General features: G+C 37.1%; 1 protein-coding gene across 1 annotated transcript in view; it reads right to left on the bottom strand.

Moving 5' to 3' along the window:
* Positions 1 to 5338: 5338 nt before the first annotated feature.
* Positions 5339 to 14565, bottom strand: part of gabrb4 (gamma-aminobutyric acid type A receptor subunit beta4) — a 33336-nt gene continuing 24109 nt past the window's right edge. The window contains exons 7-9 of the mRNA XM_076300935.1: positions 12714 to 12866; positions 9569 to 9825; positions 5339 to 5713 (exon numbers count right to left, since the gene is read on the bottom strand). Of these exons, the coding sequence (XP_076157050.1) occupies positions 5360 to 5713; positions 9569 to 9825; positions 12714 to 12866 (764 nt within the window). The 3' untranslated portion in view covers positions 5339 to 5359. The remainder of the gene's footprint in view (positions 5714 to 9568; positions 9826 to 12713; positions 12867 to 14565) is intronic.

Below are 14565 nucleotides of genomic sequence, written 5' to 3'. Positions count from 1 at the left end.
GACAAATGGGATTCATTGCTTTCCTTTTCTCATAGTTTTACAGTGCTTATTTTTTTTATGTCTGTCCATGATGCAAAGTAGCCTACATTGAGAAGAAACGGTTATCATTTTGTCTCATCTTCAAACTGATGTCAGGTGATACAGAGGTTCAAGATAGAAAAATATCAAAATAAACCTTTTCATGAAGGCATGCAAAACAAAACCAATATCTTAACTTTAGCCACTCGCCCTTTTTTCATAGGTTTTGTTTTCTGAAGGATTCTGGTGCTGCAAAAGCTGTTCATGCCATTATCAGTGATTCTAGCTGCTATTACAAACTGTTTTGTTTGGTTCATGCAGTAAGAAATATAAGTGAAAGATATATATTTACAGTACAATACACATGTAATTACACATATACACAAAAGGCAAGAAAATTCACATTGAAATCAATCATTCAACACATTTTTCACTTCCTACTCCCACATCATAAAACGAATGCTGTCAAGGAGAAACACAGTTAAATGTAAACAAAACCTCTTGCATCATGAAACAAGTTATGCAGGTAGTTCATTTTGCACAGTGTTGACATATGACATATGAATGTAAATTCATATGTGAGAGGACAGAGAAGAGAGATGGTTCTACTGACTGCGAGCTTGAATTCCCATTAAAAGACCACAGCTTTGCCCCTTCCCAAACAGAGCAAAAACAAACAAATAAACAACTCGGTACATATTTATCCACCTATCTTCACGTACATAAATAGAAATATTAATGATACCGACAAAATGGCCAGCTATAGTAAAATTGTTCATCAAAATTCAACCCAAAGAACCACAAAAACAAGGGATGTATGGAAATACAATATATTTTTTTTAATGGGCCGTCCACTAGTGTTGCTAGTCTTTTTTGTAATGGCCTGTCCACTAGTCTGGCCTCCATCAAGACAATAAAGATGATGCTATCATGGCTTCCTTTGTCATGTTTTGGGTAGGAAATGACATGAAACAGAATTTAAACCCTTCTATTCTTGTGCTACCAAAGACTAACGTTACTGCAGATATTCCTGCTATCTAACTCCAAAGAATCCTGACAGTCCAAAAGCACATACTGGTAGTAATACTTTGTTAACCATTGGGACATCTGAGTTTCACATAGCCTCTGTTTGAGTATACATGAGTTTCTGTTCTGAAAGACTTTATCTTGTCAATGGGTCAGGGTGTACTGGGTCAGAGGTCTTTATCTTTCTATTCACAACATCACAAAATTCCTGTAAACTGATTTTAACAAAGGGATGGGAGAGTGAAGTAATGGATGTAATCTACAAAGATGACATAGTTCAAGTTGTGTAGGACACAGTGGCCGTTCTTGGCATCAATAAACCAAGCCAAATGGGTTGTTGTTTATTCTAACTTTAACTAATCATCTTGGGTGGCAATGGTTGAGTGGTACACATACTGTATGCATCTTGGAGTTGGGCATTCTCTGAAACGATTTAGTTGCAGACTAATGGCCACATGAACTTGACTGACTAAAGCTAAATGGTCACAATGATTCCACCTCACTATTTCGCCACCCTGTAGCCACGATAGGCTACACTCATCAGATAACATGGATGGATAGGATTTTCATGAAAGAACCAAATGAACCTTGTGCCAGACATCATCCAGCAATCCTAATTAAGTAATTAATAAATAATTATGTAAAATATTAACTTAAAGACAGACAGAAAAAATGAGTTGACTGTCATTAGTATCCCCAGTGACTAATTATTTTGCTTATGATGACAATCAAAAGCTGAATTTGACAGGACAATGAAGAATTCCATGAATGTTGGGCTTTACAGTTAATATACAGTGAACACCCAAACAGTGATTGCTCTAAATCAGTTGTTCAATCGCCAAATTTGTAAAAGCACATTTTGTGGATGTGCATCTTTATCTTCCTTTACACGTTTTATGTCTTCACAGTTATGGTCCCCAGATCTTATCTGCAAGACTACTTTCATGTTTAGGACCATTAGGATTTGTTTTCACAACTTTGTACCAAATTACCTTCAACTCGACAAACGTACATTAATACCAATGACAACACTGAAATGTAATTTTTGTGGGTCTCATCCAGTATAAAAGTTCCTTAAGACTACAACATTCACTTCTTTATTATAACCAACTCTCTGATTTCCTTGATAAAACTTACTTGATATAAGGTGCACACCTCTAGATACACTCTGCAGTTGTTACAAGATTTTTGAAACACAGAGTGATGAGGAAAGATCGCTAGGCAAATTTTTGCTGCACAAGTGTTCCAAATGTCACAGTATGTCCGATTTCAATAAAAGCTTGTATGTCTATTAAGTCCCTACGGGTGTAATTAATTACAGGTTTAATGGTCAGCTCAATCCTTGACAGGAAGTTGTGTTAGTTAGAGGACACAACCACTTAAGTCATATGTGTGTTCAGTCTCAACTAGAGGTTGCACATCTCTCCCGTTCATTATTTCAATACACAGTCATCAGTATTCTGCTACATGGATGGGTGTGGCCATGTATATATGAAGGGTATTCATTTATATGACCAAGAGAGTGGACAGCAGTCACACTTATTAACACAGTTCCATACTGGTTTATCTTCTCCAAAAGAAAGAAGCTTAAAAAGAAGCATAAGATGCTTGATAAATTATATAAAAATCTCCCACACATGGAAACATACTTTATATATTGATTTGATGAAGGTTGAATGATCAATTCCCATGAGGTCACTCATTTTTTTCATCTTAAAGGTGCAGTACGTAGGATTTAGTGCCATCTAGCAGTAAGGTTGCAGATTGCAACCGACTAAATACCTCTCCTTTTTCAAATGTGTAGGAGAAGCGACAGTGGCTATCAGGTGCCATAAAAGCCCAACGCCCTCTCTAGTGCCAGTGTTTTAGTTTGCCTAATCTGTGCTACCACAGAAAACATGGTGGCACAACAAAGAGATGGCAAACTCTGTGAAAGAAGACCTGCTCCCTATGTAGATGTGAAGTGATAATCCTTAGCTAAAGAGAAAACAATGTTTCATAGTTACATATAAGTGATAATTATAGACAAATGAAAACATAATTAGAAATATTACATTCCATTTTCAGTTAATAGATCACCCTAAATCCTACAAACGGCACCTTCAATATCTTTCTTCAATAATGTTGCAATATGAAACATAATTTTGCTGAAAATAATAACTTTTCAGTTCATGTTAGTTTTCTTTTTACAATGCTAGCAACAATAAGTAGTTCTAAAGTTGCTGATACTCTGATCCTTACTTAACTCTTGATTGTGTAAAATCCACAGCTCACAGAGACTAAAAATTAGACGGACAAAATACTGAAAAAAAGCATTAGTTAGCACATGGGTGTAGCAATGCTGGGCCCAAGAGCCCATTAACACACATGAGACTAGGGGAGTGAGACCTGAGATTCGCTTGGCACTTGGTTTGGCGTGATATAGCGGTGCTCAAGAGCTCCATACCTTGTCCTCTGAAAGTTCCTACTTACACTTTCAGTGGCTAACAATCTCATATTCTGCCCAGATATTATAAGATAGTTCTCCCATGGCACTGCTCTATGAAGCAGGCTACAAGAAATTAAAAAAAAGCCACTCAGATGGGGGCTGTCATAGATGCTGAGATTATCTCTTTCATGAAACAGCAGCAGTCAGATGAATTGAAGATAAAAGTGGTCAGGTGCCAATTACTGGTGAGTTACAAAGTACGGTTGAGGCTGAGAACAAAATACAACACAACAGGCACCACATCAAACATGTATTGTAGGCTTTTTGGTACTTAGTTCATGGCTTATATTGTATGCCTTCTTTTGCCAGGTAAAATCTAGCTTCCTGATTATTCTGCTGTCACTTTTTTGGGACACTATCCACAGAGCAGTGACATCAGGGGAATGGGTGTGTTGCTCATTCTTGTGTGTGAGAGGGTGTCAGAGGGCAAAGTTAAGTGACCTACCACTATCTCTTTCTGAACCTACTGAAAGACAAAGTAAGGACACCTCTCAGTTCAATTTCAGTTTCAGGCACATTTAACAGGGACTCTAACACCACCTAACATTCTTAAGGTATGAAAGTATGTTAAGAGTGTCACATAAAAACAGCATTTGTATTCCCTGTTTTGAACTGCAATATATTTTGATACACCTTATTCATGTTGATTTCAGAATTTCTGGCCAAAGGTCCAAGAAAATCGTTCTTCCACTGCCGTCCTAAATACCAAGTAAACTTCCCTGAACGTTCCAATCACATAAATAAAAACAGACAATACTATAATAGACGATACTGCATCAGGTCGATAGTTTCAGGCTCCAGTGCAGATCACGGCAATACTGGTGCCAATCATGTTACCAAAAAGGATACTGAATTACAGAAAACTAAGCTGTGTATGGTTTTTGTAACAAATAGGTTAAACAAATAAGACATTTAAGGTCTCATTAATGCTACTGAAGGTTTCCATGACACTATTCTTAGCACAAACATTAACGGTTCATGATAGCGTACTCAAATACAGCCAGAGGCACTGGTCCATGAAATTTTCAAAAATCAAAAACTAAATATGAAGAAAATAAATAACGGAAAAATAAAGGAAACGTTTCATCAACAGGCTTGGCGTTACCAGACTTGCTCAATGTTAGTCTATGTCACTTTTTAGTTGCAAGGACATTTTGGACCAAATTATAAGTCTTTGAAAAAAAAGCTACCAACCAAACAAACGTCATAGCAAACAATACGTAAACCATATGTCGTTAGCTGTACAGAGTGGGGGAGAATAGATGTAGAGCTCCATGTCTTTTCCATAGGAAATGGGATTGGCTGAGGGCTTGAGGTCTGACTTCACTATTGAAAGGACGGGGGAAAAGATTCTGCAAAAAAACTTTTTTTTTTTCCTTTTTTTGATTTCATGAGCCACAGTCAAGACTGCAGATTACTGTGAACATTAATAAAAGCCAGCGATACTCTCCAATATGTCCTTTTTGTTTGTTTCAAATATTTTTCTCAAGATCTTTCTTTTCTTTTAGCAAAAATACCATGCAGTCAAAAGTTCTCAGGCTCCTGAAAGGGATTGTATCTTTTTTCAGCTTCATCTCAGAAATAAAAAAACAAACACTCAAAATGTTTTTTTTTTCATAATTATTCTTAAACATTCAAGTCGTTATATTAATAGTAGTTTTACACAAGTCTTTTTGACACACAAATGTGTGTAAATATATATATAAATATATAGAAATATGCATATACATATGTATCAATGTTTTATGTGTATACACATTTTTCAAATTGTATCAAACCCAATTAAATGTGCTCTCAAAATATCACCCATGTTTCCTGGGATGCATATCAATTCACATAGTACAACCAGTAGATTAGGTTGAAGAATCCAAAGGTGATGGGAAATATTACCCGGGACCACTTATCAATCGTGCTGACATCCGCCAGGTTTGGAATTTTGAGCTTCAGCTTCGATGAGCGCCTGCGTAGTCGACAATTAGCTCGGCTCCGCATGGCTGTACGATCCAATGAATGGTGACTGTAGCCATCCCTGGATGCCATGGGCTTGCGAAACTGCACACCAGTACTCTCGAAGGACATGACAGAGTTGCGGGAGTCACCTACATTACTCCCTACATCTGATGGCATCACCTCGTTGTTCATATCAAGAGTGGTGAGAAGAATATTTCCATATGCGTCAACCTTTGGGGAAAGGGACAAAAAACCACAACACTTACAATCTAAGACTAAAATTCATGTTTTGCATGATCAAACACACCAAACAAACCTAGAAATATTTTCATCTCATTAGTAATATCTTGTTCAATCATAAACCTTTACATAAATAGTAACAGTACATCTTCAAAAATATATTTTTTATGTGAAAACGGTTAACATAAATGTGTAGCATTGAACAACAAAGTGATTTATAGCCCAGCTATTGTAAGTCCTTCGAGTACATACCCCAACTTTTCTTTGCTCCTCAATATAGAGATTTCTCCGCTGTGCGTATGACCTGAGGGTGTTGGATTGAAATGGTGCTGAAATAGAATCCTTTGAGGAGAGACAAATTCAGGAGAACATTAAAACCATTAAAAATGACACAGACAAGCACATTGTCCTCACTTGTTTTTAAAAATAAATCAATGTATGAACATGAAAACATATCTGACGGCCAGCAGTCTGCCAGCATATGCAACTATTAATACAGTTTGCCTTTATGGATGAATACATTTATACTGCAGGAGCATATAAATGATGGCCAAATAAGCAATAGGGTATAGACTGAGTTCTGAATTTGATTGTCACAACACCGAAACTACTTCTGGACATCTGGAATCTAGGGCATGCGTGGAAACTAGGAATGCAATCCTGAACATTTTTGATTTTCCTGTGCAGTTACAGTACAAGATAGGGCTTAACTGAATGTATTGCAACTAACATTTAAAACCTCTCATCGGCTTCATCAAGGTCATATCACCCAGCACTAGTATATGAACATGTAAATGTAGAAAAATGTGTATGCAGGGTTTCTGTTTCTGTTAGCCGGCATTTACCAGTGTTGCCTGAAAAAAGACTAAATGCCGGGAAAATAGCCTGGTGAGACTGCAGAAGTTATTATGTCAGACTTGCCTATAAGGATTTTGATTATGTAAACAGAATGGACGGAAGATGAAAACCGGACATAAGTAGGGTTTTTATAGACTATAGAATGGTAAGTAAACTTGGCCCCAGGCCTTAGCAGGGTTACCAACTATCTGGGGGGCCTTTTCACGTTTGTGCCAAGGGGCCCAGTCACTCATAATTCGTCCATCTTTAGTACTTTAGTTGGTAACACTTTATAATAACTACACACAATGCATTGTTTATTAAGCCTTTGTTACTTATTAGTTAATGGTATGTTCATCAGTAGTAATTTATTGTTCATACATAATTTATCATCAGTAAAACATTTGTTCACACAGTTATAAATGGTTTGTTCATAGTAAATAAGCCTATATCTAACATGTTTATACATTATTGTTAATACTTAATAAATTATGCAATAATATGTTTTTGATGAAGTAATATTTCCATTATTTAACAGTTGTTACATACACATGCACTAATGATTAGTTAGGGTGAGGATACATATTTTATAAACCACTTCTTAATACCATAACTCATGATTAACCCAGGAGTTACAAGTGGTTAGTTAATGATATTTTGTGAGCTCATCTAAAGTGAGGACGTTTTATGCCTTGCAACACATTTACAAATGAGTTATAAAGTTTACATTTGCATTTATTCATTTAGCAGACACTTTCACCCAAAGCGACTTACACATGTCAATGAAATTAAAGGGCAAGGCCACATAGGTGGACGCCAGGTTTTGAACCCCCAACTTTATGGGTTACTGCATGCTAACCCAGCTCCTTATCCACCACACTACCTCTGCACAGTGAACAGTCAATTCAAAAAGATAATATAGATATTCGTGTTTACTATGAACAAAACATTTTAACTTTGTGTAAACATAATTTACAGATGAAAATTAATGTGGGAATAATGCTTTACAAACGAAGAATACAGTTTTTAATAATAGTTTACATATGTTTAATAAATGCTTAACAATTTGTAGTAGAAGAAAACAGAAACTCTTGTATAGTCGTAGGTGTTTCTATCTGGGCCAAGGTAGTGTAGTGGATAAGGAGCTGGACTAGAATGCAGTAGCCTGAAAAGTTGGCGGTTCGATTCCCATCTTTAACTGTTGTTTCAATGGCCTTCAATTTGATTGACATGTGTACGTCGCTTTTCTGCTAAATGAATATGTGTGAATGTAATCTTTACAACTCATTTGAAAATGCGTTGCAAGGCAGAGAAAGTCCTCACTTTAGATAACCTCACAAAATATCATTAACTAACCACTTGTAACTCATGAGTTAATCATGATTTATAGAATTAGGAAGCGGTTTATAAAATATGTATCCTCCCCCTAACTAATCATTAGTGCATGTGAATGTGTTAAATAATGGAAATATTACTTCATCAACAAAATATTATTACATAATTTATTAAGTATTAATAATAATTTATAAACATATTTTAGATATAGGCTTATTATGAACAAACCATTTATAACTGTGTGTACAAATACTTTATTTATGAGAATTAACATAGGAGTAATGCTTTACAAATGATGAACAAAGCATTTTGTAATAGTTTGCAACTGGTTTATAATGGGAAAATGATTTCATTTACAGTATAAGTGGTTGTTTCATTATTTATTAAGTATAAATCATGTACTTACATACATATTTTTTGGATAGGCTTATTTACTATGAACAAACCATTTATAACTGTGTGAACAAATGCTTTACTGATGATAAATTATGTATGAACAAGAAATGGCTAATGATGAACAAACCATTAACTAATAAGTAACAAAGGCTTAATAAATGATGAATTGTGTGTAGTTATTATAAAGTGTTACCCTTTAGTTTCACGTCTATGTTTGTTAAGCAGGACAGTTTGAATATTTGAATACTTTTTAACTTCTCATGACAAGCTGCCATTTCAACAAGTCTATGTGCAGACTTAGGTAAAACCATTTTGTGCAGACAAACCATTTTTTCAACTCCCTGTACTGTTAATGGCTTGTGAACAGATTGAATATAGTGGCGAGCGCAGCGCAGCCACACAATAATTGAGATGAACACACATAGTAGTGTCTCGTAAGGATCCTGTTTATGTTGCACAGCATTTATAGTGACATTTTGAGTCTGTAGAGGCACAGTCACAGTCTGCCCCCATAGCATAGCTTTGTTGCCGCCTGATTTTTTTGTTTGTTTTTTTGTTTGTTTTGTAATCGGCTGGAGTTCTCCTTTAAGACATCACCAATTTATCACTGTCTCAGAATCAGACTTTATTATGGCATCAATCCCTCGACTGTCCTCAGTTGCGCTCTCAAACAGCAAGCAATGGATCAATCAATGATGGTAAAGTTCTTTGGTTCTCTGCAAGTTGCCTTTTAGTGTCTAGTACATTTCATCACTTCACATCACTCTGGATTTGACATTGTTAAGTGTCACATTCCGAGTGTTGCTACAGGCGATTGGACTAGAGACACATCTGTTGAAATCTGTTTGAGTTTGCATCTTCAACCACTTCCAGAGGTGGATTTAATCCTATCTGTAAAACTATATCTCAGGTGGGTTTGCTTTAGTAAAAAGAAAGTGTGTACACAATAAAGCCAAATATGCCCTCCACAAATGCAATATACAAATAAGAAGTTGGAATGTTTAAATCAGAATCTGAGAACTGAGAAGCAAGGTGCACAACATCACTGTTTCTTTTTAAAGAAAATTTTCCATTTTGTCAGGCTGAATGCAGCACATTTCAAATGGATTGTTTTGCTACTGAGCTCCCCCTACAGCTGCTGAGTATTTGAAGAGTTTGGTTCCAAAATGCTATATCTCAATTTTTTTAAAAACATTAAAAAGTCATAAGTGGAATTTATACTCTCCAGTCCAGACATTTTCAACAGAGATAGAAAGACATTCCTGCTACTGTCCATACCTGGTCTCTCATGCGCTTCTCCTCATAGCGTGGACGCTCATTGTTGGCTTTATTAAACCGCTCATGGATCTTCTTCTGTGTCTGAGGACCCCGGCCAAAGAAGACGTAATTCACAAAAGCATACTCAAGAAGTGCCAGGAATACAAAGACAAAGCAGCCCATGAGGTAGACATCAATGGCTTTCACATATGGGATCTTTGGAAGTGTCTCCCGCAGGTGGGTGTTGATGGTTGTCATGGTGAGCACCGTAGTAACACCTACAGTAGAAACACAAATGTTGATCTGAGTAGCTTCAAAAGTATTTGGTTTGTTATGGATTGTAAGCTGTTATTCAAAACCATTCCCAAAGGCTAATCCTTTGTTGCACACTCAAACCAGTTTATCACTGCACGCCATCATAACCTTAGAAACACTCTACAGCACTCTACATTTTAGACAAAAACATTGGCAAATGAAACAGGGGGAAGATACCATAGACCTAATTATAAATGGCCTGAACTCCATTCTTAACCATGTATTTCTGCTGTTCTCTTAAAATAGCTATGCAGTGCACCCTCTAACAATGAATAAGGAGCAAACTATAACAAAGAGAAAGTACTGTATGCATTAGGGTTGGGAATTGCCACAGAGGTGATGATACAATGATAATTACAAGACTTGCAATTTCATTTTGTGAAACAGAATTTAGATTTCTTTCTCCCATATATTATGATTTGTATATCTGGTGCAGTAAACCATTCTAGGCTCTGACTTTCTTTTTCAAATTTCACTGTGAGGCAAGAGAAGACCAAAGTAATGCAATGTTGTCAAAGTAATCACATGCACGAAAGTCAAATTGGTGCAAATAAATACATGCTGAGACACCTGGCTACACTGTATCAAATTTTCTCCCACCTTAGTATAAGTATAAGTATAAGTATATATACTCTTTTGATCCCATGAGGGAAATTTGGTCTCTGCATTTATTCCAATCCGTGAAACACACACAGCACACAGTGTACACACAGTGAGGTGAAGCACACACTAATCCCGGCGCAGTGAGCTGCCTGCATCAACAGCGGCGCTCGGGGAGCAGTGAGGGGTTAGGTGCCTTGCTCAAGGGCACTTCAGCCGTGCCTACTGGTCGGGGTTCGAACCGGCAACCCTCCGGTTACAAGTGCTAACCAGTAGGCCACGGCTGCCCCGTACCTTAACTGTGCATACACAATTGTACAGGCAAGGATATCACCATACATAAACTTAAGATTTTTAGCAGATGCTTTTGTCTAGTGACAAGAAGTAGAGAAGGATTGTGTAAAAACAGCATAATACTGTATTTAAATGCCAATATCCTGGAGTTGGATATCCCAAACATGTTTGGTCTTAAAAGTTCTGAAAAGTCGAGCCTTTATCTTGATGAAATTGTTGATATTTGGAAAAAAAAACATCATAAAGATGGTTTCAGTATTCATTTCGACTGTATTGCAAAATCTTTACATAGACATTTTATGAGGAACATACAAAAGGAGCCAATTTTTTTTATTATAGATTTCTTGACTGACTCACCAATTTACCTGATTATTCAAAATAGCTCAGTTCCATAATATTTATAGAACAGGATTTGCAACAACAGAGTCAAACAACAGGAAGAATGAATGACATATTGGGATGACGTGCAAAATAAAACAACCAATGAGGAGAGTGCAAGAAGTAGGCTACAATTTACATTTTAGATAGTATGCCTATCCTATGTGTGTCAGCCTAGGTAAAAACCCATCAATTGTGTGTCTTTTAATATATTTAGTATATATAGTATATATTTGGGGCTTTTTGCCTTAATGCAGTTAGGACAGTTGAGAGTGAGAGGAAACAAGTGGGAGAGAGAAGGCTTAGGAAATGACCACCGCCTAAAAACAAACTGGGGTCCCCATGGGCACTTGGACCTGTATCGGGATGTTAAACTGGGGTTCCTATGGGCACTTGGACCTGTATCAAGATGATACCACCTGCACCACAGCTCCCCTGATTATTCATCTTCTTGATGTGCAATCTTTATCCTAACGGCACTTTACAGTATTAGGACACAAAGGAGGCTATACTCTGCAAAGGAGACTATGTTTTCAGTGCAGTAACCCTGGTAACTCCAGAGGAGTGCCAGCTTCAGTTGCATGACAGCAGAAGAAGCACTGATCATGATTTTACGATTTAGTCACTTTTCACAACATAACAGAAACTTGATTTAATCCCAATAACGCAATATATTGCCCATCCCTACTTGCATTTGAATGTTTAATTTAAACAGTTGCGTCATCTCAGTTCTGGGACTGCATGCAGAGACCTTGTGCAGGAACCAGTGATAACCCTAGATTATTTTTAATCCTCCAAAGTGAAAATCTTTAATTCCATGCTGTGGATAAAGTATAAGTGAGAACAAGGCAAGAGGTTACTATAAGACTAAATATAGTCTCGCTAATCTGAGAACCATATTGGCATATATAGACCCTTTCAACAATAAAAACAAAAATAATGCTTGAACGTTCTATTTGGTTCCCAATCTACTTCCTCTGCATTAAGATAACATATGGAATGTTAAAAACGGAAGCCTTGTGGGGCCAACTATGATGCTGATAATGGAACTCTCTTGAAAGGGTCTATAAGACAAAAAAGTGGATGTTGGAAAGATCCAGTCGGTAAGTATCACTGTCCAGATCCAGGTTCCCAAAGAGCAAATCTCAAATTGAGCAAACATGCCCAATGATGGGCTGTGAAGGGGGAGTTTGTGGTAGCACTCATGCTTTATCATGTCAGTGGGGGCTATGCACTCTCCCTTTACCTGCTCCTCACTGGTCTTGACATCATACAGAGAATTGCATTGTCTGGTAGACCACATCAACAAAGAAGACAAAACATTTATCAATAAAATATGTCTAATTCAATAAAATCCTCAAAAATGCTATTTGACACTATTAAATTCTTTGGCTTATTTTTTTTTGCACATCAGCACAATGTGCTTTAAGAGTTGCTGTTTTGTTACAAGGCAATAGCCTTACTCTAAACTTCCCCTTATATACGTAGACATGGGCAAAGTTGTATTTACTCTACTTAGTACAATTACTATGACATTGTAAAATCACAGTGACTAAAGGAGCGGTACTAAGCACGTTACCTAGGGCCACACGAGCAGCGGACGCATCATAATTGATCCAGAAGGAGACCCAAGAAAGGATGGTAATCAGAATGGAGGGCATGTATGTCTGCAGGATGAAGTAGCCAATGTTCCTCTTGATCCTGAAACTCAGGGAGAGCCGGGGATAAGAACCTAGAAAGACAGAGAAAAGGGAGACAATTTTTAGAGGCAGAACGGGCAGTTGTCCAGCCATGTAGCCGAAATCATCGGCTGAGTTGGGGGGTTGGGGTGAATAGTTTAAAAGTTGTGGTGAATAGAGAGAAATTTATAGATAAAGATGATAGGATACAGGTTAATAACACCTATAGTACTTGCAAATTTGCAACCCAAAATCATCTAACACCAGCCAGCTTGTTAGCTTGATAAGCAAGTCTTTTTCATTATCAAGCTTGTCTGTGTCAGACAGGGACATTTGTGGAGAGTCTTTGCAGGGTTGAAAAATGTCTTTCACAAAAATTGAGGAAAAGTTTAGAAAATGGGGTTCATAGTTTTACATCCTCACACAAACTGCACATTAATAAAATATTGATAACTAATAAGTTAAAATTAATAATGGCAATTGTATTGAAGTCCAAGGTCATTGGAACAAAGGGACTTTATATATACATGATGCTCATGTTATGTATAAAAAAACAACATATTTATTGTGTAAATAAAATACTAACAGAAAACTGTTCCAACTTGATATATGATATGAGATGACCATGGTTATAAAACTGGTTATAAAAGTACCTCCACCATTCTAGGATAAATGATTTTAAAGAATTAGGCCTACATTAAAAAATAACCATCCAAAAACTGATTATATAGACAATGACAAGAGAGTTAAGACAGAGCCATAGGTGGTGAGAGTTCTCATGAGATATTTTGATGAGATAGTGTGAGGGGGATTCAATCCAGCAGAAGATCAGGAAAAGGAGAAGGGGGAAGAGAGCAAATTAGCTAGCGGGTAATGGGTAGCGAAGGGTAATGCAGGCTAGACTCTTGCAAACAAAAAAGGAGAGTGCATTAGCAATAGAATTTGAATTACAAGGAATATATACAGCAGACAAGATGAAATTACAGCTGACGCTGCCAGGTCAAACGTCTCATGATTGACATAATTAAGAAAGAAGATGACCGTCCTTTGTTAATTATTGCCACAGCAGTGGCTCTATCAGAGAAAACAGTGATGCATTTCGGCAAGTGCCCCAAAAATCATGCTGGATGGCTTGATCTACTGTAGCGTAATGAAGTGAAAACACTTCTGAAGGGATCATTCTATTTCTCCATCTAAAGTTACAGAATATGCAGCTGACAAGTCATAAATCGACATTTCCTTTACAGAGTGCTAGCAAATGATCACACCAATAGGATTAACTTAAAAACAGGACATAAGAGGGAAGACAACTCATTCAAACAGTTAACCCTGATGCAATCCCTTTTTCAACAACTTATTCCACAACATGACATGACAACATTTTAGAGCTGAGTGCATATTCCGTGACTCATTTGTCTTGGACAGGAGAGAGAGGACACTGACCCAAAAATTCAGCATTCGGACAGTAATGACATGATTAACAAAATAGGGACCAGGATGAGATAAGACATAGTGTATGTGTGTGAGAGAGAAAGACAGAGAGAAAGAGAGAGAGAGAGAGAGAGACATATTCGGCGGGGGTTGTTGAAGGACGGAGGGTTGACATTTCTCTAAGGGAGGGACTTGTGGTCTATGGTGGAGTGAAAATCTCTCAGAAATGTTGCTCTGACTCATCTTTCAATAATCTGACACATCAGACAACATTGTCATTGCCTGTAGGGATTTGATGTCCTTCCTTTAGTCACTGAAGAA

The sequence above is a fragment of the Alosa pseudoharengus genome, unplaced genomic scaffold, assembly GCF_046254945.1.
Source record: "Alosa pseudoharengus isolate Yale_2024_CS ecotype anadromous, Long Island Sound unplaced genomic scaffold, YU_APseudo_1.1 YU_APseudo_1.1_scf_23, whole genome shotgun sequence".
NCBI classification, from domain to species: domain Eukaryota; kingdom Metazoa; phylum Chordata; class Actinopteri; order Clupeiformes; family Clupeidae; genus Alosa; species Alosa pseudoharengus.
The sequence above is the reverse complement of the archived record's forward strand: the minus strand, read 5'-3'. Positions and strand labels throughout refer to the sequence as shown.